Source organism: Mesitornis unicolor, unplaced genomic scaffold, assembly GCF_000695765.1.
Source record: "Mesitornis unicolor isolate BGI_N332 unplaced genomic scaffold, ASM69576v1 scaffold44066, whole genome shotgun sequence".
NCBI lineage: Eukaryota > Metazoa > Chordata > Aves > Mesitornithiformes > Mesitornithidae > Mesitornis > Mesitornis unicolor.
In genome coordinates, this window is record NW_010192519.1 from 15,737 (window position 1) to 42,186 (window position 26,450).

Below are 26,450 nucleotides of genomic sequence, written 5' to 3' on the forward strand. Positions count from 1 at the left end.
TTTTTAGGTTACTTTGCATTAGCGGTTTTGGAGTTCTGTTTGGATTTGTAATCTAATCGAGGAACCCGAGCCCTAATGAAAAATTAAGCCTACAGCTAGAAGGTGAAGCAGAAAATGCTTAGCCTCACTGTTATGCCAGCACAGATATTAGTTGTTTAAAGCAGATACAAGTAAAAAGGAAGTAGCTAGTTCTTTCTAGATTTTATTCACAATGTGTGTCATGAGTTGACTGAGTAGTTGACTTGTGGACCTGTCAGTTTACATTGTGGTGCGTTACCACAGTGCACTTATTTCATGGACGTGCTTTGTCCTGGAGCTAAAATTTTACTGAAATTTACCAGTATTATTTTTATTAGTGCTCATTCCAAACTGTAGGCTTCCTAGTTCAGTGAGGTCTGCATGCTAGTAACAATTAAACCAGGAGAATGACTGGATTTCCACAATGATTTCCACACTGAATTTGTTCTGCCTGGCCAACAAGGACTTCCTACCTGCCTGGAGTGGAAGCTCAACTGTCAGAAAAATCAAGCAACCTTTTCTATTTTATGTTATCCAAAATCAAGAATAGGAAATTAGCCCATAGTCTCCTGACCAGGTAGCAGAGCATGCTCTTTCATTTTCTGTTAGTTTTAAAGTCTCCAGTAGTATGTTAGATATTATAGTCAATAAGTTATTTGGATAGTTTCAACTCTTAGTGGAGAACTAGTAGAAGTAATATTGAAGCATCACATCTTTAACTTTAGTCAGATGATAAGCATCAGTCAAATGATAAGTATCAGTTTTTAATTTTTTTTTTCCAAGTTAAAGCATTCTCTAATATGTTTCTCCATCTTTACATAGAGGATGTTCTTTATTGGCAGTGGGGAAATTTAATACCCTAGGCAATGTGGAAGAAGCCGTAGTGGCTGCAGCTCTTTGCCTAATGTAGATATCTTTGCCTAAATCAAACAAATAAGAAGTTGAATTATTCCCATTATTCATCTATTTAGTAAAATATGAAAATATTTAGAAAAAGTTTCAGGTTTATCAGCCAGTAAGTTTTATTTTCCATACAATACCCACATTTAGACATGGGTCTTCACTTGAATCAAATTCCCAATTTTCTGCCCAAACTGTTTATAATAAAGCTTTAGGTCATGCTTTCTTCAGGGTAATACATCTAAGTGCATGCTACAGGCATTTTTCTGTGAGAAGTGAAGGTGTAAAATGAAGAGAACTGGATTTGTCTGAGAAGCTGCTAACCTGCACTTGCGTAGGCCCCTGTATATATTGTCGTGTAAGTCCTTCTGCACTACTTACTTCCCTTGGACTGGACAAAAAGCTGAGGATGTGCAATGGTGGCAGCTGAGCCCTTGGTGCAGATGTTCCTGCAGTAGAGTGCTCTTTTCCTGCTAGCCCAAGGATGGGAATCTTTGTGTGGAAACAGGCTTTCCTGTGAAGTTCTATATTCCAGTGGATTTCTTGCACAGATGATGTTGAGTGAGGGCCCAGTAAGTCTTTATAGCAGTACCAACTGCAAACTTGTTTCACTACTCAGCTGTGACCAGACTCTTCCTTCTGACTTCGCTTATTATTTAAGCTCCAATTATTTCCATATAAGTAGTGAATAATCTCTCATTAACAAAACTACTTTTTTTTTCCCTTCCCTGCCTCCTCCTCCACATCTGAAACTCAGCCTGCAGTTGGCAGAACAGAAGATTATGGCCTGTAGATAATCCAGGTTTTGCATGTAGATGAAACCTCATCAGGAGCGTTGTTAGAATCAGTAACAAGAGACCTGCAAACATCTCAACTGTTGGGGGATGTTGGGGAATGGAGAAAGGACGGAGGGTGGGGGGAGTTTGGGGACTGTCAGTTTATATTTGCCTGAAATGCCTGCGTGCAACAAAAGAGCATCCAGCATGGCATTGAGCAATCAATTTGGAGCATGACTCAGTGTGGAAAAATGCTACCTACTGAATTTCTAGCATAGTTTTCCTGAATTGAGGCCTTCTTTTAAAGCATCATCTGAAGTCTACAAAGCGGAGGTGCTCAAGTCTTCACAGGGTAACTGAATACAGTGTCACTGCATAGGATCAGAAGGATGGAATAACTAATGTTTAATTTGTGATGCTGTTGCTGCTAATGTGGATGTTTTTGTAGCCTTGCAAATAGGATGAATAAACATGGAGGAAAGAATTAAAATTGGGGATTGACATTCAGACATGTAAAAATGCGTAGCTGAGCCAGAAGGACTGAAGAAGGTGGATAATATTGTTCCTTTCTGTCTTGCAAGTTTTAAAACGAATAGTACTAAATAAAGCGAGTGGATTTTTTTCCCCTTATTTCACAGTTAGGATTTACCAGCTCAGAGCTTTCAGTCACTGCCTGAACAGTCTACCTTCTGTTTTGAAACAGAGCAACTTCTGTTCATTAGAAACAGTCAACAATAAATATGAAGAAATTTTCTGCAGTTTGCTTTGGAACTTGGTGGATCGGGTGTTATGGATACAACGCTTTTTTTACAAGGAGTGGCAGGAAAGTAATACAGTGGTTTTTGTTCCAAGAATGTTGCACTGAAAATTAAGAGACTGAAGGCACTATTCAGAGCAGATTATTGAGACACTGTTTTTAGCTTTCTTGTTCAATTGTGAAGCATCTGGTTGGCTGTTATTTTATTAGCATTAATTAAGCAGTCATTTCAGTAATGATTAATGACAGCTTGTAATTTTCTTTTAACTGACCTGATCCTCCTTTTCTTATTTAACTGTAATTACTTGGAAAGTGACTTGTAGCTTTAGCTATAATAACTGAGTCGGTAACTTTGTGTTTGTTTTAAGTTAAATGAAGTAGGTGAATGCAATTCTTGGACTTGTGTCTCAGATGTTTGGTGTAAAGCAACCAACTGCCCTAGACATGAGAATATATAACTGGGATGATAAGTTCTCTGTATGGAGAAGAAAGAAATGAAAACCATTTTCAAAGCTCCAGTAGTCTTGGCATGAATGTGTAGTGATTTCTGAACTATAGATCTGGCTGGGAGAGTAAGTGTATGTGTGTGGGTAGGTGGGTGTGTGGGTGTTTGCAAAAAGGAAAGGGAAGTCTGGGTAAAATGCAATAATTAAGAGTTCTCCTTTTTGCAGACATAGGAAACTCTTTTTAACTTTGTTTAAAAATTATACAGTACCTATTTTTTAAAAATAAGCTATTTTTAAGAAGTAATGGTCATAGACATACATTTAACTGTTAAGAGGAAGAAATTGGATGAAACATAATGTTGGCATGTCTGACAGTTTTTTGGTCATCTGGATAATCTTGCATTACACCAGTTTTTCTCTCACATTCAAAAATTGTGTTTTCCTGTAGTGAATAAACACTGTTTTGTTTGCTTATTTCTGAATATACTTGTGGCACTTATTCTTGATTTCCTTAAAGGGACTGGTAGCTTGGAATGTGAGGAAGTTCCTGAATGTATGTTCTTATTCTTGAAATATTTCACTTAATTGCATTAAAATAACTTTCTTGTAAAGTTATTCCTTTGACTTTACAGGTATTTTTTTTTGTGGGTGAGGGTTGTGCAGAAATAGTGTTCTTGCTCTGCAAATAGGAGCGTTCGGCTTTTGAACTGGAAAGTCACTGTCAATTGTATGTCTTTAGTTGAAAATACTCTGTGGGCATTATTAGTTCATTCATCCATGTACTGTGATGCTGTGGACAATGCTTTTGAAACCAGCTGTCTCACAAAGCTGTGTTTTTAGTAAAGTTTGGCTCTGGTAATTATACAGTAGTTACAAGTGTGCTTTATAAAGAGTTGACACCATCCACAATTGACATGAGTGCTGTACTTTTTACAGGCCTGTTGTGTTTGCATGTGTTAGGCTGGTTGGGTCCTGGCTTACAAGGCGTACCTGAATTACCCTAACATCTCTGAACTCTAAATGTGAATGAGTTTAGCTTTGCAGGTACTCAGACTGTGTTGGTTTGGTGTTTTTTTTTTGTTTTGTTTGTTAATTCCTAAACCTAAACAAGTGTTATTCTGTAGCTTGGTAAAGCAGCAGTGGCTACAGTATTTTGAGGGGCTGGATAGCCTTTATTCACCACATTACCTTTGACAGTACTGCTTTATCTCACATGAGTTCTTGCATTCTAAATTTTCTGGAAACAAAGTGTATCTAAAATATTGGCAGCATTTGCTATTGTGACTCATTGCTATGTTGCTGGGCTGTGCACTCTTCAAGTTTTTTCATCTTAAGTTATGTATAATGACATTTGTTTAGCAGATTTAATCTCTGTTAAGCATTCACTCATATAGCAGAAAGATGCTACAGAAAATGTATGCCTCTTCCTGATACTGCCCTAATTACATAATTAATACCAGACTCTGGTAAGCTTTACCAGCACTGTGACTCAGCCACTCCTTACAGTTGTGCGCTTCAGAGCAGGGATGATGAGAGCTGCCAACTTGTGTTAAAGCTAAATTTTGAAAGAAAAACATCTCAATAATTTGCAAAAGAAATTTTGCATCTTTTTTCATCTTTCTTCTGTACATAGAATTGCTTTCTTCATGAATCCTTTTCTACAGAAAGATACACTCATTGATTGTCTAATTGACCTCTTTGTATCCATGAGTGCAGTAGTTGTAGACTCTGGTTTGAGGGAACACCAGAAGACCTTTCTTTCCTCTTCTATTTTGAATATGTGACCTCTGTCCTTTAAGCAGTGTGACTGCCAGGTGCTATTACCATAAATTTTTCATAGTAGTAATCTCTACTAGTCTACGGTATTATCAGTGCTAGTGATTGATGTGAAACACCGCCAATGACATGAAGATGGTGTTTCATACTGCTTATGACCGGTAAGCTCATGCATAGAAGTATGAAGCATATTTTTCAATGGAAACCTTAAAGTTACAAGAAGCAAGTGCACTTCTGAGAGAGACAGATTTAATACAATTTAAGCCAGTCTTTCTGTCCTTGATTTTGGTTTTGGCTATTGAGCTGGGTACATAAATATATCCAGAGCACAGCCATTAAATTGCAGACTTCTACCTGGTTGAACCCTCTGGGAAACCACAGTTTTGGTGACATGGAGCAGTCATCCAAACCTGAAACCACACATGGCTCTGCTTCCTTGTGGTAAATTTTTGGGTTATGTATTTCTCTTGTTCCTGCATTTCCTTTGTTGGCTCTGTTGGAGATGATAGGTATTCCACACCACTTGGGAAAGGGACTTGCCCTTCATGCCTGCACGATGTATTTGAGATGTCACTGCTGTTCTGCTGACTGTGGGGTGATGTCCAGAGGTGCAATGTAAGCACGCTAACAAGCTGAAAGTGTTCATAGGATTTTCTGAAAGACCAGAATCTGCCTCTCAAAGTAAAAAAATGAAATGAGCTAACACCTTCTGGAGTTCATTTTTACTTCTTTTTTGAAAGACAAAAAAAGATTCCCATGGACTATATTTTCAGGGTTAATCCTTACAGGAGGAGTGTTCTGTGACTGACTTGAATATTTTAGAGTATATCCACACATTTGGTACAGTGTGATGTCCAGACCTTGAGCTAATGCTGACCATGTTAGTGATACAGCTGAGCACTGTGTTCCACTGCGCTGTAGCAGCAGCAACACTTAATCATGCTTCTTACTTTCTGAAATTATTTGTTCATGTGCCCTAATGAGGAGAGGCAGCCTTTCCAGGCTAATAAGCTATGTGGAGAGCAGGTGTCTCTCTAGTCCCTTTCAGCACTGGAGTATGTGTGACCCATGATTGCTCTGACCAAAGTCTCTGTTCTGTGACTTTATTGCGTGATACAGATGTGCCTGCATTCCTGTATGTCATGAAATTAATTTTGAACTTTAGTTTTTGGAAGACCTAACTCCTTGATTCATTTCTTGCTAATAAACCATAAATACTTTAAGTCTTAATTCATAAAATAAACTTTGCTCTATTTGCTTAAATCTCATTTTCTCTAAGATGTATTATTAATTCTCTTCTAGCTTTCTGAGAGTAGTGAGACATAACACCAGCTGTTCATAAAAAAGCAAGGGAGGTAGCACAGTAGAACAGTTTTTAAAAAAATCTGTTTGCCTCGGAAATGTTATTTCCAATATCAGCTTAGTTCTAACCAAATTGTATTTGGATTTGGAGACGAGCCAGTTCTGTGCTCGGCAGGCATGTGGAAGCTTATGGCAATGCCTTTCCATCGCAGCTGACTTTGTCCTGAACTAGAAATAATCAAGGCCTGTACAAATCCTGCAACACAGTCCCCTCTTCTCCTTCTCGAAAGACAAATTGTTTTCAAAAGCTGTGGATTTCTTCACCCACTGGAGAGTAAATCGGTCCAGGAGAAATCACAGGGAATAGGTTTGGATGAAAGCGTTCATTCATGTCATAAAGAAAGATGTTGGAGGTCTACTAGATGTACTGGAGGGTCTTTCAGCCCTTCTCTGGGAGGTGGGAATGGGGAAGGGACTGTGTGGGGCAGCAGGATGTCTGTGTGAGGGCAGGCTTGGGCCTTTCCCCTCCCTGTGTTTTCTTTTCTTGGCAAAAGCACAAGACTCTGCTTGTCAGTGTGAGGGTGCCATCTGCGTTACACAGCCTGCTAGGCTGTTACAGAATTGCACAAGAATTAATCTCAAATCATACTGCTAAACTGTTTTCTGGCTGGCCACAGTGACTGCCTGGGGATGCAGCTATTGTGCAGGGTCTCAGGAGCCAAGCGACAGCAGCGGCCTGCAAACCCGCCTCAGCCTGGCACTGCCAATGTAATCCCCAATGTGAAGTTAATGGGTAGATGAGCTGACCAGACACAAGCTGCTAAAAAGGGTAATTGTTTCAGGAAATTAAATTTGTGTTTAAAAAAAAAAGCAGCTGAAGAGGTAGAAGAGAACTGGACAGATCTAGTTACTGCTGTGATATATTTCCTCAACTAAATTTAATTCCAGGTTTCCATTTGCTGCCTTCTCATTATGTGCAAACTGGAAGTGACAGTCTGCAGCGCTGAAACAAAATATTCTGCGTGTGTATTTTTGAGTAGGCTAGGGGTTTTCTGCAGTAAAATAAGTTAGCTATTGAAAATGTGGTATCTCGGAGCCTATTTGTTAATTCAGTAGCTGATGTTGCAGGATATTTTAAACTAAGGGCTTAATGGTCATGTTTAATGGCTACACGTGGATTGAAGGGATGCTAATACCTTTCTATCAGTATCTTAATTGGACTTTGGAGTAAAATCTGTACCTCATAGATCCTGCTTTAGCTTCTGCCACAGAGCTTAATAGGTTTTTATGTCCAGCAGCTATTCAGGAAGTTTTATTATCTTAGTGCCAGTTTGGCAACACCAGAGACTTGTTTGATGAGCCTGAAAATTTCCTCGTGTCTGAAGGCAAGTATTGTTACATGTACAAAACATCTGCCTGCCTTGTGCTTGCCTAGGGAGCTGGTGTAAGTTTAGGCTGAGTAACACCTGGACCTTGGGTAGTTTCTGTGGGCTCTGGGCACACACAACACCTGCTGGCAGCATGGAGCTCCATCTAGACCGTGGCAGCCATGGCAACTTCAGGGAAACATCGATGGGAGCAGTGCCCAAGCCTTATGTAAGAGCGATTGAGTTACAGTCGCAGCAAGCCAGTGCTCATACCCTGGGCTGGGTGACTGGCGTGTGTGAAGCAGGTTTACAGGGTGGGAGCTGACCCATGGCGGGAGAAAGACTTGGCAATGGGCTGGGCCATTTGCTTGACTGCTCAGCAGCTTCTCATGTAATTGCTATAACGTTCATATCTGTAATTGCATGTCCTTTTTACATCTAGATACCACTATGTATAATGCAAGTGACTGGTACCATTAACATGAAATTGTACCACTAACTGATACCACTGAATACTAACGTGCATCCAGAAACTGAGTTAGTCTTTCTGCAGAAGTGGTGCTGTTACAAAGGTGCTCTGAATTTGCCTTACACTTTGTTTGCTTTTGTTTATGAAGATGGCTTTTATGCCATTATTCATTCTATTATTAAAGTACTTTGTGAAGACTTGGGTTTTTTCTGCCACTGTAGGCATCTGAAACAAATGGTTTCCACGTTGAAGGCCGTCAAGGAGTACTGGTAGTACAGTATATTTATGGCTTGCTCAGGAACAACTGCCTAGCTGGCTTGTAAAAAGAAACACAGAAGACAAATGACCTGGACTTACCCTGTAGCTTGCCATAACAGGGGGTTTGTGAAAGTGTGCTGTGCGGTATTACTTGCAAGCATTGGGTTTGAATTTAATTTGTGTTTTGTCATTATGAAGTGGAGTTTAAAAAAATCGTTGTGATATTTCCTCTAAAGGAGTTGGACTGGAAGGTGAGGTATTGACTTGTAGTACTTTTAAACCTTTTATGAACTATGGATGTGTGTGTGTGTGTTTCTGGAGGAAAAAAGCAGGGTAAAAGCATACTAAAACAGTTCTCAGACTTTTCATACTTGTTTCACTGGCCACCAAAACCTCTTCGGAAGTGCTGAGAAGGACATTATAGAACTACATCTGTACTAAAGGCACTGAATGGTCACTGACCAAATATAAGCATTTTTTTACCTGCTGGTGGTATTAAGCACCACAGACTGCGTTGCCACAGGCAGTGGAGGTGCAGGAGCCGTTGTGCTGAGATGGCTGGCAACAGCACAGAATCTGTTAATGGGTGATGGTTGCTGGCAGGAGCCAGAAGGTTTGTTCCTGTGTCATTGCTGTGTTAACAAGAGGCAGACCTGGCTTTTATCATACGCCAGCCTTTTTCATGTCCTTAAATGTCATTGAAAGGTAAAGAATCAATATACCGATCAGCAGATTCAGATGAACGCATTCAGATGCTGTAGTTGTGGTCTCATTTGGAGATTCTGATGATCATAGAAGCAAGCAAGCTTCCAGTGTGTGCTAGCAAAAATACTGAAAAGTTTATGCAGCGGAGGTATTAGGTGTCTTTGGTATGAAATCTGTTTAGCTTTCATTACTTCCTCTGTGTTGTAAAGGAGTATGTTTAATGTGAGTGGTTTGAGCATAAATGTAATAGAATAGAAAGGAGAGGGAATTGTGATGCCAAAGTAAGGGCATGAAGCTTTTATTTATTTATTTTCTTGTTTTGGAGAGCTTTTGTTTGTTTGCCAGTTTACATTGAGTGCTGTGCTTTATTAGGTGCTCTTAGATTTAATATTTCATATACCTACATGTGAAACTTAATTGTGTGAAATTTTATAAGCTTAGTATAGTAAGAGAGGAGTATTGGAGAGTTGAGTTTACATATTAACTTGTTTCCTGCTCAGCGCTGCACGTAGTTTGACTGATGTTTGACTTTATGCTTTTCTGAGCAAGGTGGAAAGAGTCCTTTTCCCGCAGCAGAGTTTTTAATGAAAAAGAACCTTATGTGGGACTTAATTGTCGTCTTTTCTTCTTTCCAACACACAGCTTCTGGCTAGTTATTGCTATCTGAAAGTTCAGTTTGTGATTAATTTTTTTTTCGTCTTTTCTTTCTGTAAAACAAGAATAATTTGATACTTTGCCCTTTATAGGTCACTTTTAGAAGTTCTTGTTTGCTTATTGCCGTTCTGTACATGCGCTGAGAAGGTATGTGGTAAAGATTGTGATAATCACCTTTTGTTGGAGTGATATTTGCAATACTTCACATGGAGATGCAAAATAAAAAAATGACCGGTCTCATTTTGTTTAGTATATGAAATGAGATTAAGGAATGATGTGATCATTGATGTGTGGAGATTCCTGGGGAAAAATTAGATAATGGGGAGGTTCTTAAACTGGCACAGAGATAAAATTGTTCAGTAGCTGAAAGAGGATGTGTGTGTGTGTATGTCTACCTATCTATATCCGTGTGTGTATACACACACACAGATAATATATATTTAAATCACTGAGACAATTTTCTATCCCTAGAAATAAACTAAGATAGGATGCTTCTTGAAGGGATATTATGTTATTGTCTAATTTAGACAGGAGTTAGTTCTGGGAAGTTTAATGTCTTGTGTAACACAAGGTATTGACCCCATGATTGCTGCAGTCCGTAAACTCTATTATCTGAGTCTGCTCTAGCTGACAGTATTTTCAGCAGAGACACTATGCACCTATTCTACTGAGAGATTATTTCCAGTACAATGCAGTGCATTACTGTGCTACCACTGGCTATTTTAGCCCTTCCTAATTAGACAGCTTGTCCCAGTGTGCTGAGGCAGAACAGATGGAGGGGATTAAGATTTGGTGTGTGGCCTGGAGGCTCTGCAAAATACATGTAAACAAGGGTTGGGTGTGTTCATGCTTTGGAAAGGAGGAGAGGGAAGGATGCAAGGCAAAATGCTGCTTGGAAAATTGCCACATCTAAGGAGAAATGACTGAAAATAGGTAGAAAACACCTGATTGTATACAATTAAGAGAGCAGCCTGAAAAACAGGTGAGATAGGGCTGTGGAGCAGACAGAATGGGTGAAGTCAAATTGGTCCTGGAGAAAAATCCCAGTGGCAGACTGCCAGGCTGGGACCTGGGCAAGGAGAGGTGACCAAAATGAACTCTTTCACATTTTAAAGCATGGGCGCTGCCTGCTTTGCTGGCTCAAGTGACCACATTAAGACATGAGAGTGGGAAAGGTTTGGCTGTGAGCAGGAAGAAAAATAACTTTCCCATTTGACATGTGGAGCCGCAGAGGAAGAAATGTTCCTGTAGCCAGTGCTATAGCAGAAGCTGACTTGCATGAGGGCTACGATTTGCCACCTTCATATTCGGTGTGAATGGTGACACTTCTTGAGAGCTGTGACATTCAAGTAATCCACTTAAGCTGTTTGTAAGTGGCCAGAAATGAGGTTGAAGGTGAAGCACTTTTTGCTTACTCATTAAAGCCATCGTGTTAGATTGGTGCTGAACTTATCAAGAGACCTATATGGATTTCAGAACATGCAGTATCCCTTGAGCAGACCTCTCATTGGGTGATGAAGATCTCTTGATTGCAGATCAATTTGGGGGAAGATGTCTTTCAAATCTGACACAGCTGGAATCTCTCTCTGGGTGCCCACTCTGTGGCAGAGTGGGATATTGTGCAAGAGCAATTATGAAATGAGGAAGGAGCCCGTCTTTGGGGTGAAGCTTTCCTGATGTGGTGAGTCTTGCTTTGATATTTTTCCTTGTGCTGATGCAATGCTGCTTTTTCTCTTAGCACTGCTCTCAAGTCGGGGTGCAAGGACATAGTCATTGCTTCTGAGTCTCTGGATGTTGTGTTAAAACCCAGAGGAAGTGATTGAGCTGGTAAGAAGCTGTGAGTAGCGACACAGATTTCCGTCAGCTCAACTGGTCTCTGGAATGGTACCTTGCTGTGGCCGCCTTATGGTCACACAAAATGCACTTGCAGCTTGCTGTTGGCCTGGGCTTATGGCACCAGAGCGCTCGGAGGTGCTGCCTGGCTGCAAGGCGGGAGGATTCTCATGGGAAGTCTGCAGACCAACATTGAAATTCCTCACTTGACAGTCCTGTCATCACTGTAATCATTGTCATGCAAATTACTGATATTTTAGGCATGCTGTTCCTCTTTGTGGTCGCTCTGAGTCTTTACTTGATAGTAGAAGGAGAAAATTATTTGGCATCTGTCATAATTGCATCAGTTCCTCAGCACAGAAAATTAATTGTGAACCTTTTTTTTTTTTAAAAAAAAGACAAAAATATATGAAAACATCTGTTTAATTTTTTTTTTAGTTGCCAACCTGCATTCTCCAAGTCAGTGCTAAAAGCCTTTCAGAATTGGGGAAGTTGGATTTTGGGGATGCACAAAAGGTTACTTAATGTTGAAAAAAGGTTTTCCATCTTTTTTTTTTTTTTTTAGAAGAGGTCTTTCTAGGCTTTCTTGTGCTAGAAAACAGTTTGAGAAGTACCTGTGGAGCTTTAGAGGCCCTCAGAGTTCATGCTTGTACGAACAATTGATTGCCTTTGTGCAGTCTGCATTGGATTAGTGAAAGAATAAGAGCGCTTAGTCTGAAAAAGAAGCTTGCCCTCTGACTGACTCCACAGCATTAAAATAAACCAGTAGAATAACCTACCAAGTTGGCATTTTCTACATACTAAGTGTTAGAGGCAGCATGCGACAATATTTTATTTGCTCAGTTTTTCCAGTTGTGTAGTGTGCTCTTAGGAAAGGTACATGATTGATTTATCTTTGAAATCTTTCTCTCTCTACCTAGAAATATCAGCCATTTTATTACAAAATGTTCATTAGTCTAGAACAAAGTAGACTTTATTATTACAAGCTTAGGTACGTGTTCATCAGGTTTTGTTTGGTGGACAAAGGTGCAAGTGGATCAGGTTGTTAGTAAAGGAGCTATGTAACTCCTGGGTTTTTGGCATTCTTATTTCATCTAAGGGGAGGAAAAAAACCCTTGTGATGATGATTTTGTTATTAGTGAGAAAATCTGTGACCTATATTACACACTGCATGTTGTTAAATGCAAATACTGTTTGTAGAATATCTGTCCCTATTTTACACATCATATAATCATTCTTTTTAATGATATTTTTCAAAGGTTTCTTTAATTTCCACTCCACACTAGAGAGTATGCTGACAAGGGAGGTACCTCCTAATCATTAATGAATGTTTCTTTAGGGAATTAGTGTGCTGAAAATCTTACAAATAAATTATGGTTATTCTCTTGTGTCACACGGTGGAATATAATGGAACCTTTAGAATAAAAATTCTGAAAAATACTCCTGGCCGTGATGCACATCACCAGCTGAAAAATCTGTAGTCTGCAATAAAAAGAAGACACATCGTGTTCTGTGTAGGGTTTTGTGTGTGTGTGTGTGTGTGTGTGTGTGTGTGTGTGTGTTTGTTTGTTTTTTCCATTTGGTTTGGGTTTTTTTAGGATATTTCTGACTTGAACTAAGTAAACCTGTGCTGATATAATTTGAATTAGTTTGCAGCAGCCCACTCAGAGCTGTTGGAGTCTTGGTCTCTGCATCAGCGAGCACTGGCACAGTTGCAGTAGATCAGTGGGTGGCTTTGGGTCCTTATGCTTCCATTAGTCTTTTGGAACAAGTTTTGTGTGTCTGGAGTGAAGCTTTTTGGCTCAGTTTGCTCAGAAAGGGGTATAATTTGTGCACACTGAAACTGCTTTGTGTTCCAAATCAACATGTGGTACTTGAAGATGTCAGGGGAATTTGCTTCAGGACAGCACAGCTACTCCAAACCAAACACTAATGTAGATGTGGCCCTTAAAGCAGAGTGTGAAATGAATATATGCCTTTAAAATGTCTTTGACTTTGACATCATGTAACTAAGAGTAGCCACGTCAAGGTAAATATAGGTACTTGAAGTTTGATATATATGGAGAATCCATATAAAATATTCCATGATTATGTTTGTTTCTAGCTGCTGACATTTTAACACCATTTTGTGTAGTCTTATTTGTCCTCTGTCTTTTAAGCTGCACACTTTCTAAAATTTGGGAAGTTCTATACTTTGAGAGCTTGGAAACACTTACAAAATGACCTTTTTTTCTTTTAAACAAATTATTAGTTAATTACAGGTAGAATAACCCTATGTTGGCCAGAGTTTTTCTTCATGATAGTTAACAATTAAACCAATTGAATCACAAACTTCCACAATCATCTTTAGTCATGGAACTAATGCATTAATTCAATTCTGACAAGACTGCAAGGGTATTAAGAAAGCAGAGTAATTAATAAATTAGTAGTATATAAGAAATCTGAAGTGGCTGTGACCTACAGAGTAGCCTGTCAGAGACTGAACAAACTGAAATAAAAGCTGGAATTTGTCTCAGTGGGGAAATGATGAGGAATGAGGCACTCTTACCTTTAGAACTTGGTAGAAATTGTTCTTTATTTTTTTCCTCTACAGGTATGCTGCTTCAATTAAACCAGACATTTCACAGCAATATTCTGGCTGTGACAAAGCTCCTTTCCTGTCAGAGGAAAAGAAGAAATGTGAGCCTTCTCCTTGCTCTCGTAGCAAGGAGGCTCTCATTTAAGATGACATGTAGGCTTTGGGTATCCTTGCTTACAAATTATTACTTAAGATATCCTGCATTTTTTTCATAGTTGTGTTGCTATTATAAAAAAATAATCCATTTCTACAATGAAAATACGAAGAAATCTCATACAACTAGAAACTTTGATTTCAAAGTTTGAAGCGGATCATGCAGGTTACCTTTTGGTAATGCATGTTATATGTATGGAAACATCCAGAGTCCTAGGCAGGTCGTCACCTTGGTGTTGGTAGGGGAACCTTCAGGGAAGGTAACAGCATTTGCATGAGCAGTTGTATGAGTGGGGTTCTGATACAGTCAGCACTGTGGCTCAGACAGCTGGAAGCTTCCTGGCTTGATGAAAATGTCTCATTTTTCAGTCAAGTAAGGAATTCTTTCCAGATCTCTTATTTTCGTTGTTTGTATGCTCTTCCTTCTGATGGTGGGAATGTCTGATGGTTCTTTGTCTCTTCCAAAACAGAATCAGACCACAGCTAGCCAAAGAGAAGATTGAAGGATGCCATATTTGTACGTCTGTCACACCTGGTGAACCTCAAGTGTTCTTGGGAAAAGATAAGGCCTTCACTTTTGATTATGTCTTTAACATTGACTCGCAGCAAGAAGAGATCTATATACAGTGTATAGAAAAACTGATTGAAGGTTGCTTTGAAGGCTATAATGCCACCGTCTTTGCTTATGGCCAAGTAAGCTTTAAAGTTTTATTTTAAATTATTTATTTTGGGATGAGCAGTTTCTAGTAACTGATCTTAAATTTTGGAATGCATGAACCTGTTTTTCAGCATTTTAAACAAGGTATCCTGTAGGAGGCTGTTTAGGAATTTGTATAGATTCTGTGCAGAATGGCAATGAAAACACAAAAGATAGATACAGGCAGTAGGTTTGAATTAATGGTAATGCTAAAATAGCGTGAGTTCGTATAATTCCTCAGTTCACCCCAAAGCAGCAATACAAATTAGAGACTTAGTTGATGTATATAGGTTGTACTGAGATTCTTTTCTGAGCACTTATCCATCCCTCTGCATTTTCAGACACTTCTGGGAAGAGGAGCTTTTTAAAAATAGATCCTAGGGAACTTCAGGCCACATTGTTTGTTTGTTTGTGGGCGAAGTGGAGAGAACAGATTCCAAAGCTGAAGAACTTTTCATAGAGAACACACCCTCGGTACACTGGGCACACATTGCACTTTTCAAAGCTGAAGTATCATTGAGCACAATGTAGGGAATGTGTTATTGTCTTCTAAATATTCCTTTATGAACTGATTGCATAAAATTTGGTCTTGGATGCAACATTTTGGCGCTGTTAAATGTCATATCTCAAGTCAGGTAGGTGAAGTCTAGTCCTAGTGAAACAAAGCAGTTTGCAGATGCAGTTTGGTAGATTATGTTCAGCTCTGTGATACTGTCTTTGCCTTAGTCTTGACCCACTAATGAAGTGAAAACACACCACTACCTTGTCTTTTCTAGGACTTCACATTTAATTAAGCTCTTTTCCTAGTGAAGGTGCAGCTCGTATTCTTCAGCACTGTCTATAGATTGAGAACAATGGTAATATTCTACCTGAGATGCTCAGACAGCATAATTAAGGGAGTCATTTGGTCTACTTCAGTAAAAAATTGCAAATGCTGCTTCTGCCTCCAAATTACATGCTTTTATTAACAGTCTTGATTGAAAAGATTCTCTGTACTTTTGACCTCAGAAGTGATTGCTCAAGGCTACTGTAAGCAGATTAGAGGAAGTTTGTAGGGGAAAGGTTATGAAAGACTGAACTGTTCCCTGCCTTCATGTGTGTGATCTGTGGATGAACAGTGGAGTGTATCCAACCTGTGCTGTTTATCCATTTTTCAAAATGACCTGTTGTTGTGCATTATTTTTATTATAAAGATGACAGACTGACTTAGTAGTCACTGTCCAGCACTGGTGTTCACAAACTGCATTTCTCTGTGATGATTTGGTACTATTAACATGTTACAGTGACTGTTCCTTTTTCAATTTAGACAGGTGCTGGCAAAACATACACCATGGGCACTGGGTTTGATGTCAACATAACAGAAGAGGAACAAGGCATTATATCGCGTGCTGTTAAGCATCTTTTCAGATGTATTGAAGAAAAAAAACAAGCTGCTATTAAACAAGGACTTCCACCTCCAGATTTCAAAGTGAATGCACAGTTTTTAGAGGTAAATATGACCTGTGTCTGTGGGTGTAACTTCATGTATCTTTTTTGGAAAGCCAGTTAAGCATTTTCTTTTCTGGTTGCTACTTTTACATTCTTTTCCCACAAGATGTTTTGAATTAATCTTCAAGATTTAAAATGAATTTTTATGGGGCTTGCTTCAGCTTCTCAGTTTATGAGAAAGAGACTTTTTATCTTGTTCCAGTAATTATAGTATTTTCCTTTACAGCATTATTTTGAAGTGTAGAAATAGTCATATTAGTCATCATTTCACAGAATCACAGAATGTTAGGAGTTGGAAGGGACCTCTGATGATCATCTGGTCCAACCCCCCTGCCAGAGCAGGATCACCTAGACCAGGTCACACAGGAACGCGTCCAGGCGGGTTTTGAATGTCTCCAGAGAAGGAGACTCCGCAACCTCTCTGGGCAGCCTGTTCAGTGCTCTGTCACCCTCACAGTAAAAAAGTCTTTCCTCATATTCAGATTGAACCTCCTATGCTCCAGCTTGCTCCCATTGCCCCTTGTCCTGTCATTGGCTGTCACTGAGAAGAGCTTGGCTCCTTCCTCCTGACACTCGCCCTTTACAAATTCATACACATTAATGAGGTCACCCCTCAGTCTCCTCCAAGCTAAAAACTTAAAAATTTCTCCCTTTCTGCAGCAAAGATTTGTTTACGGGGCTCATTGCTCTTGCCTGTTTGTAAATCTTTACAAAACTGCAAAGCAAGAAACTATTAAAAAAAAGCAAACAGTTGTACTTTGTGCCTTTGAATAGTGACCATGCTTCGCCTGCTTTTGTCACTTTGCCATATTTTTCTTTAGCTTTCAAAATCTGTCTAGGAGACTTGTTATAGTCCTTTCACTGAAGAAGAAACATAGCATAAAAATACTTCTTCGTGATACCCAATGGTTTAGGATTGGGCTTGTGTGTCACTGTTCCCTCTTTCCTTACACCCAGGGAAAACCTGAGTCAGTGCTGTGGAAAAACAGTTCCCTTTGTGTTTTCTTGTAGACGCAGCTCTTGGTAAAAGAGGCCATAACATCTGTGATCTTTCTGATCTGCAGCAGCTGCTGGTTTAAATCTTGCAGCTTCTACGCTGTCTCCTGCCCATGAAACTGTTTTCTAAATTGATTGTTTTGGGTGTAACATTTACATTCACTACCAAGCTGCGAAATGTGATACTTTAAGCACACAGAGAGGAAGAATCAATTTAAGGAAGAGCAGGTGTAAATGTGTATTACTTAATTCAATATTTGCAACTTTACTTTATCTACTTCGTATATCTAGCTACTAGTATCTAGCTACTTTATCTAGCTTTGTAAAAGCTACTTTTATATTACCCAAGAGAAAAGCTGTTGATTTTATTACTGCTGAAGTAAACTAGGTCCTTTAGTCATGTGTTCCTGTAATTGTTTTAAAGATTAACAAGCTGGCATTGGTTTTGCACCGGTGTAGGTTTGTCACTGCTAACCTTAAGCAGAGCTTTCTTTTGCTCTGGCTAATGTTTGCCTAGAGAGAGCCTAGGCTTGAGCATGGGCCATGGGAATGCTGTGCTCTTCTGTTCTCTCTGTTTGAATACTGGGGAGCTGCAGCGTCATTTCTGCTCAGGCAGCTGCAACAGTGGTAGTGTAAGGAGTAGTAATCAGTGTAGTTTCTGAATTCCTTGTGTTTTTTGACATAACATCACGAATGTGACTGAGAGTCTCAAAATACAGATCAGTAATTGAATGTTACATTGATAATGGTATGTGGAATTACATCCATTACAAATGTATGTGCTAAAAGCTGTCATGTTTATCTAATTTAGAAAAGAGTTAAATGATGTATTTAATAGTTTGTCACTTTATTTGTAGATTTATTTTTTCAATTGTACTAGGAGTTTTCACAGAAAGAGCTTTTTCTGATTAGTTAGGTAGTATACACTATTCTTGTATCAGAAAGTCTCTTCTTCCTCCCATCCTGTCTATCATTAGAGCTGGATTATGTAAACAATAGTTTAGTCATTGAACAAGTTGAACCAACATTTTATTTTGGAGTAACTTTCAAGTCTGACAGCTGGACAGCTACTGGGAATAGTGACTTCTGTTTGCTACTTCCTTGCTTTTCTTTAGTTTGCTGCAGTCTGCCTCTCTTAACTCCTTGTTTTCCTGCTAACTTTTCCAAAAGACAGACATATGCATTCCCATGCAATGTTAGGTGCGTTATGAGGATCTCCTATAAATTGTGGCATCAGTTTGTTTGCATTTAGCAAGGTTAAACATCAGTAAGATGACTTCTATTTTATTTATGCCTAGTAATTAAATACAATTCCTTTTTAATGTGCAAAGAATTAAAAGCATCACATTCACAAATGCTCAGCCTTCTCAGGGATGGACTTTTGCTTGTGAGAGGAGAAAGCTTCTTGCTTTCAGTGCATGGTTCCTTGGCTTTTACCTAGGGACTTTCATCAGGGATTTAATCAGTCTGGCCTAAGCTCTGCTGAAGTGAATTGGGTATAACCATATAATAGACACTAAAACTGTTCTAGCATAAGTCAGCTTATGGGACCTGAGCCACGAGATTCCCAGTGGGATGCTGCTTTTTCTGAGTTGACTTTTTTTTCGTTTACCCTGATGTCTTCAATTAGATTGAAACACTTTTCCTAAAACTCAGAACATTCTTGTCAAACAGTAATCCATCTCCTCTAAGATCAGCAAATGCATAGTGTTTTCTGATGTCTATCCTGGTTCTGGTATCATTTATTGACCTGAAAGTCTGATGTGCTTAGTGATACTGAATTGAAAGACCACTAAATGTACATGTGCTTACCTTCAGGAGACCCAATGAAACAGGCAGTAAACATTAATAAGCCTGAAACATGCAGTAAATAGTTGCTGTTGCTCATATAACTGTGCCTGAAAGTTGTAACTAAATCTAGGACACCAAAGTGTAGTAGGTATTGTATGGAAGAAAGTACAGAAGCCTTGTTCAAGAGATCATGTCATAGTGTCTTTGGCCTGCTTGTTGGTGTCTTTAATAAGCAGCTGGCAAAAAAACTATTATATGTTAAATTGCTTCCAGGGCAGGAACAGTTTGTTTAAATGAAAGAGAGACATAAAATTATTAAAATGTGAGAGAGGAGATGAGAAAAGGTGTGATAGCAGGGAGAACAAGTGGGTGAGTCTGGAGTGTTTGGAGGAGGGTGCAGCCAACTGAATCAACAGAACAACAGAAAAGCCCAAGGTCAGACCTGAAGACAGCAAGTGCCTGCTGCAGGAATCGGTGCCTGCCGCAGGAACCGGTGCCACCATTGTTCTGCTGGCATCGAGTGCCTCCCCTTGCCTGGTCCCGCCAAAGAATTTTCTCCCAGGTCAGATGATGTGGAGGAAGTCACTGCTTCTTTGGGTGGTATAAAAGTAAGGTAGGCAGATGACTCGATTTCCAGCTGCTCTCTCTCATCCTGTTGTCCTTGAAAGTTTGGATTCTTCACAGTATCTTTTTTTGAGAGCTTTGGCATTTGGATTTTTAGAACCTTCTGTACGTGCCATGCACAGATTTGTTAGTCTTTGGAGGAATTCTTAAAGTAATATACTTTTTTTGGTCTCTGTTTTCCTCAGCTTTACAATGAAGAAATTCTTGATCTGTTTGATACCACACGTGATATTGATGCGAAGAATAAAAAATCAAATATTAAAATACATGAAGATTCAGCGGGAGGAATTTATACAGTGGGCGTTACAACCCGAACTGTGAATGGGGAATCAGAGGTGATCATTGAAAATAATCTGTAGCATACCAAGTGCTTTCTAAAAATATTTGCTGTCCGTTTTCATAATGAGTTAAAAAGTTATGCTCACTAACATCTGCATTTCAGACAACTTAGGTGTAAATTTTAGCTGAAACCTCTATTTTCTTTATTTTCTGTATACTTAAATCTGGTAAATGTCTGATATTAAGTGCACACCACTTTTGCTTTATACTAGGAACAGACTTTTGCTAATAGTATGGCTCTGCTGGGGGAAAATTTTGACATATGTGTAAATATAATCTCCCAAATCTTCTGTATGTTATTTGTCCTATGACAGGATAGCTTTGCATGATGTCTGATGTGTAAATTGCTGTTCATATGTGTCTGTGCATTACAAATCTGAATACAAATGTTATTGTACGGTACATTTTTTAGCGAAGTAAAAAAATTGTCCATTTTTGCCACAGGTGAATGAAAAGGAGACTGCTGTGTTACTACCAGGGGACAGTAAAAAGAGCAATACTAAGATTTAAGTGTTTTCTTCCAGAAACCATGAAAAGAAACCCTTTTAGTTTGCTTATTTAAGAACCTTTGTGCTTTTAGCATATAGGAACTGCAATCATAGCAAAGAAAAGCTTATTTTTATCCAAAAAAGTGTTACAGGAATGCTTTTTTACGTAAACTGCGAGTAATGCAATGTATTTGTCTGTTTTCTAGATGATGCAGTGCCTGAAGCTGGGGGCTTTGTCTCGAACCACTGCCAGCACTCAGATGAACGTTCAGAGCTCACGGTCACACGCAATCTTTACTATACACTTATGTCAAACCAGAGTCTGTCCTGCATTTAACACTGTACGTATCTTTGTTGTTATTAAACGTCACTTTAGTAACCATTTTTCAAAATGTGAATATTGAATATTGGCCACTGCCATTTGAATTGCACTTAGTAAAGATGCTACAGTCATCATCATGCTCGATGGAATTTGTTAAGCATTATAATAATTTGATTTAATCTGTGCATATGTAACCATCCTCTAGCCAGAGGCAACAATAAACTGCAGCCTCTTATGTGAACCTGGCCATTCTTCTCAAGTGTTTTCTTCAGTATTTTGTTGCAACATACACAAGTAAGAAAGTTAAAATGTAATTTGTCTTTAAATGTAATTTGTCTTTAATTGGCAAAGCGTTTTTAAGTGTCTTGGTCGTTAGTGGGTTTAAGCTTGCAGTCAGCTAACTGAAAATGCTTGAATAGTCCAGATCTAAGTGCTGATGTCCAACAAGGAGCAGGTGGAAAAGCATTAGATTCTGAAGCTTTTTGTATTTATTGTAAATAGTTAGATATTTGAGGTTCAGATATGTTGTTAAGTCTATGCACTTCACCTGAAATTTAAACTGTGAACGTACACGGAGCTATTCTGCAGATTTTTGATGTGAATGTTCAGTAGTTAGTTGCTGTTGGTGTATCTTGTAAAGAGGAGAGTTCTGAATAAATCCATACTCCTGAAGACTACAGTATCTTCGGGGGGGGGCTTAATTTGATTATTCTGAAGGTATCAAAATTTTAAAATACTTTGGTGAACTCTTAAGTACCTGGCTAGCATTTTTACACATAGGCAGCTTATTTTAATGCATGTGGAACAGTGATTTGGATTTGCAAATAGTGCTTTTTTGGAGGGCAGCTTTCTTGTTTGTATTTTTTTAAACGTGACAAATAATCATTTGCAGGCAAAATGAGGGTTGCTCCCCTGTCCTTTGTGGTATGTAGACCTGCTTTATACACCTGTTAGAAACACTTCTTGCTTTCACGCTGTAACGGTGGAGCTGGTGGTGCGGGCAGCTGTCTGTCCTCTCACTCAGGAGGGACTGGCATCACTCTGGGAGCCCAGACAGGGCACCTTGGTCACTGCATGGTGACCCTGTCTGCTTGGAGGTTTTGTTGAAAACTGTCTGTGTAGATGGGGAGCAAGATCACTCATCTGGAAGCTTTGTTTCGCTGCAGGTTGTCAGGACAGCAGTCCACCTGCACTGAGGCACTTGCAGCCTTCCCCACCAGCTAAGCCACCCGCAGGACTCTTGCTACCTTTTGCCTTGTCAAAATGTGTTTTATTCCTTCTGTTTGGGTAGATACAAGCAAGATAATTTTACTCTCTGGAGCGGGACATTGCTAGATCCTGAATGCAGACAACACCCTCTTTTTTTCCCTGCAGTTATTTAGGAGGGTCGAGATTAGACCTGACATTGGCCTCTGAATGCTCCAAGAATACAAATTAATACAGGCATTATTGAGTGGCCAGCAGAGATGCAGCTCAGGTTTCTGTTGTTGCTGCTGTCTGTAGACCACAGTTTTGGGAGACCTTTGTTACTAGGGCAACGCAGTTCCTGGGATGACGGTGTGGGCTCTGTGCCTGTGTGTCTGAGCATGGCCCCGGTGCCTGGGGCGGGCAGGCAACCAGGGCTGCGGTGCACAGACATGCTGCTTCTCACACTGCGTTCATGCCATCCCTGCCTCTCAGAAGTTTCTGGATGTACTTTTGATTTACTAAATAAGCGATAGAGAGGATGTGTTAATCATTGCTTTAAGGGCTGAGAGTTATCCACCAGTAGCATGAATGTCAAAACAGCTGCAAAGGTGTGCTATCCAGTCTCGTGGAAGTGGCACAATTCCTGTTCTCTTCTGAACAGCTACAAAAGGAGATCACTTAAGAAGCGTGAAGTGTTTAGCTACTGTGAGAAGAGTTTGGTCTGCAGCCACATGCACTACCTCTGGCAATAGCAGAGGGAGCTGTGGGCTGGCTGACTGAGGACATAAAGACAGATGCTACAGAATACCCGAGGCTTTTCTAAAAGAAAAAACAGAACAACCATGCTTACTGTGGTAGAATACTCATAATAAAGCCTGTAGATTGGGCTGTGTGAACGTCCAGTATACACTCCATATATGGCTCTTACATGCTGCTATGGCAAGGAGGTAGAAATTGCCCTGCAATGGGTATCTGAGCAGGATGGTCAGGAGATGAGTGATTTGAAGTTTTTTTCTCATTCAGTGTTGCTTTCATGACAACAGCCCCAACTACACTAAGAGTAAAAGGAATCTCCACAGTCTATGGTGCACTAATTGGCAGAAAAAGCTTGGAATTATCTAGTGAAAAAGGATAGTTTTACTGCTGTGCTTTGGGACGTGAAGTGGAAGGAGGCTGAGGCTCTGAGGGGTACCTGCCCGTCGTGCAATGTGTCCCTGGGCAGACTCCCTGCACTGCTGGAAGTGAGTGTCAGGTGCCAGTTGTTATAACTTAACTGGGGGCAAAAAAAGAAAGAAACCTCTTCTTTCTCCTTTGTTCCCTCTGCTGTCCTTATTTCCTGGTCAGGTCAGCGGTGCTGGTGGAATACTGGCCGTTGGGAAAACTGACTTTAAAAAATAATTCCTAAAATAAAGTTGAAGAATCATGGAGATTATGATGGGGATTAGAGAGGTATAAAATGAAATTATCTTTCAGTTATTTGACAGGCTTATTAACTTGTAATTTGGGAGGGTAATTTTATCATTACTTTTAAAAAAAATCAGTTTCCTTTGACAATTCAAGACTTGCATTCCAGGAAAGGTACAAATGTAGTTGCTCAACTTGCTAATGACTTTTGTATTTTTTAATGTATGTATTCTCCCCTGCCCTGAAACGACTGTAGCCCATACTTAAAAGTAACTGGTGTTCATGTGCATCTAGAGCTGGGTCTTCAAGAATGCTGTGTTAGTGAATATGGATAACATATGGAGACAGATTTTTGAGAGATACTGATGTTGTTATAAGAGCATGAGTAAATAAGGCAGGAAATAGACATAAAAGGTAGTCTTGTAAATAATTGTTGATTGAACTTTGCAGTAGACAAATGTTAACGTGAAAGATCTTACCAAGCTTTATGGATTCTTCTTTATTTCAGGATAATGCCACCGATAACAGGATAATATCTGAGTCTTCTGAGATGAATGAATATGAAACTCTTACTGCCAAGTTCCATTTTGTTGATCTAGCGGGATCTGAAAGGTTAAAGCGAACAGGAGCTACAGGAGAAAGGGCGAAAGAAGGCATTTCTATCAATTGTGGCCTAGTAAGACTATACAATGTGTTTCCATAAGCTGTTGGTACCATCTTCTCTTCTTTAGTAATATGCAAAGTGGAAATGCACCATGTGCAGAAGAAGGACTGCAGCATGAGATGTAGCCGTCTCGTATTGACTGAGTTCTGGCTTGCTAACATTTTCTCAGTCGTACTGGACCCTAACTAGCACATTACATTACAGTAAAAGTACAATACAAATATAGTACAATAACAGTTCCAACTGTTGTGGAATATAGTTAGTTACTCTAACTTTTAAAAGATATCGCAGAGATATTCCTTTCACTTTTTAAAATTTTTATTTTTCATTCTGTTAAGACCCAAAAAATTGGAGAACGTTACAACCAGTTTGCAAGGAGTGCAGACATGTGAAACGTGGACAATGAATAAGCTTAAATGATTAATAAATGCCGGTTCTTTGTTATAATTATGAAATATAATGTAAAACAACCCTAGGCAAAACACTTTTAAGTAGAAATAAAATTAACTTATAGCATAACTTCTTTTTTTTTTTTGTCTGTGTTCTGGCTCTCTGCAGTTCTTTTTTTAATTAACTGTATTAAATCATTTATTTAACTATGACTTCACTGAGAACTAGAGTTAGTGATTATCAGTGGAGATTGTAGTTTCATGCCTTTGTTCTGAGCTACTTGGCTGTGTGAAGGCTCTGCAATTCTCTTTTAAAGACAAAGGTATTCTGCAACTAGTACTTTCTTATGATTCTCTTGCCATCATGACAGTGATTATATTCTGTAGTTATTTTGGTTATATTATATTGAAGAGAAAGACGTCAGTTCAGTTTTGTCATTGATATAAGCAGAGAGTCAACAGAAATTTGGGGGTTTAGACAGCATAGATGTATCCTTAATACAGGGTGAAAATTTGTGATAAAAGTAATATTTTATACAATCAAAAAACTTTCATTTACAGTGAATTGCAGCCCTCAGCTTTGGGAAACCGATTGAAAGCGTTTTAAACACTTCAAAGCAGTCACAGAATGTAGTGTATGTGCAGTTCTTCAACTGCTGGATGCAGTAAGGCCATTTTCAAGACTAAGAACTGGCTGGACTGGGTGCCATCTAGAAGATTGTTTAATTTGGCATAAATTGATTTTTGGCATTGAAGTACATTAAAAAAAAAGAGCCAAATGTTAGGTTATTTATAAATATACGTTATACCCTTCCTTAGCGATGAAATAGTATAGCCATGGACTACATAATTTCAGGCATTAAATGCTTAAATCTTTGTCAGACACTTCTTATTTCTTATCTGTAGAGGCAGTAAATTCTGTGTTGTTTATTTTTATATTAATGCACCATATTTTATTCTAAATCTAACATAAAGCACATGGATAAAATTAATTTTAAAAAGAATGTAGCTACAGGTAGAAGTAGAGATCAGCTTTAATAATCACCAAAAGTAAATGTTACATGAAGTACTTATAACTTTAGTTTGCAACTGACAGCATATATCAATAGACAGCACAGGCAAAAATTGTGCTAAGCACTTAGCATTTGCACATACCAGACTGCAAGTCATCTGATTCACTGCTGATAGCATTAAAGTTTATAGATGTCTACTGTAAATTGAAAAGTCTTCAGGTTTTTTTCATTATGTTAACTTTCATGAGTGTGTGATTTTTTTCACAATAAGTAGACTTCAGTTTATAGCTGTTTGTGAAATAAAACTGCTCAGAAACTGATTCTAACCTGTGCGTTACATGATTTGGTGTTTTATAGCTGGCGCTTGGCAATGTAATAAGTGCACTGGGAGATAAAAGTAAGAAGGCAACTCATGTACCGTACAGAGATTCAAAGCTTACAAGGCTGCTTCAAGACTCTCTTGGGGGCAACAGGTATGAAAATGAGAACGCTTTTTGAATTTCATTGTGAATGAGCGTGAATAAGTACATAATCTTCAGAAAGTAAAATAAACATTGAACAGTAATAAGAATAGCCACTCTTTTGTTGGAGAAAGGCTCCGAAGAATTGTTTGTACGAACCTGTTCTCTATCCTTACTGCGCAGACAAGAAAGAGATGCTTTGGCCTCTGGAAGCTTTGTCTAAGCAAACACTAACAAATTTATGAAAATAATACACATTTTTTATTTGTAACATTAACATGTACACATACAAAAGAGGGTGTAGTTGAATATTCTTTAGCAAGGTAGTACTCTCATTCCCCTATTTAAGCCAGTATGACTGACTGCTGTTTTTAGAAGGGCAGGAAGTTTTCTGGGCGTTTGACGAAGGGATAGGGAAAAATTGAAGAGAATTCTTAAACGTTTCTTTGTTCTTCAGAGAGAGAATTTCAGCAACACACTGCAGCACTGCAGTGCAAGGGAAAGCAAGGAGACAGATAAAACATGTAAAATAAAGGCTAGAATTTTCGAAGTGCTTGAGGGGGGAAGAATCACAGAATCACAGAACATTAGGGA

At 39.0% G+C, this 26,450-nt stretch overlaps 1 protein-coding gene across 1 annotated transcript in view; it reads left to right on the forward strand.

The window, feature by feature from the left end:
* Window positions 1-25,893, forward strand: part of LOC104542723 (kinesin-like protein KIF21A) — a 30,937-nt gene extending 5,044 nt beyond the window's left edge. Inside the window, exons 3-9 of the mRNA XM_010187118.1 lie at window positions 8-47; window positions 14,463-14,685; window positions 15,996-16,178; window positions 19,774-19,923; window positions 20,622-20,756; window positions 23,838-24,005; window positions 25,753-25,893. Coding sequence (XP_010185420.1) covers window positions 8-47; window positions 14,463-14,685; window positions 15,996-16,178; window positions 19,774-19,923; window positions 20,622-20,756; window positions 23,838-24,005; window positions 25,753-25,893 — 1,040 coding nt within the window. The remainder of the gene's footprint in view (window positions 1-7; window positions 48-14,462; window positions 14,686-15,995; window positions 16,179-19,773; window positions 19,924-20,621; window positions 20,757-23,837; window positions 24,006-25,752) is intronic.
* Window positions 25,894-26,450: the final 557 nt, after the last annotated feature.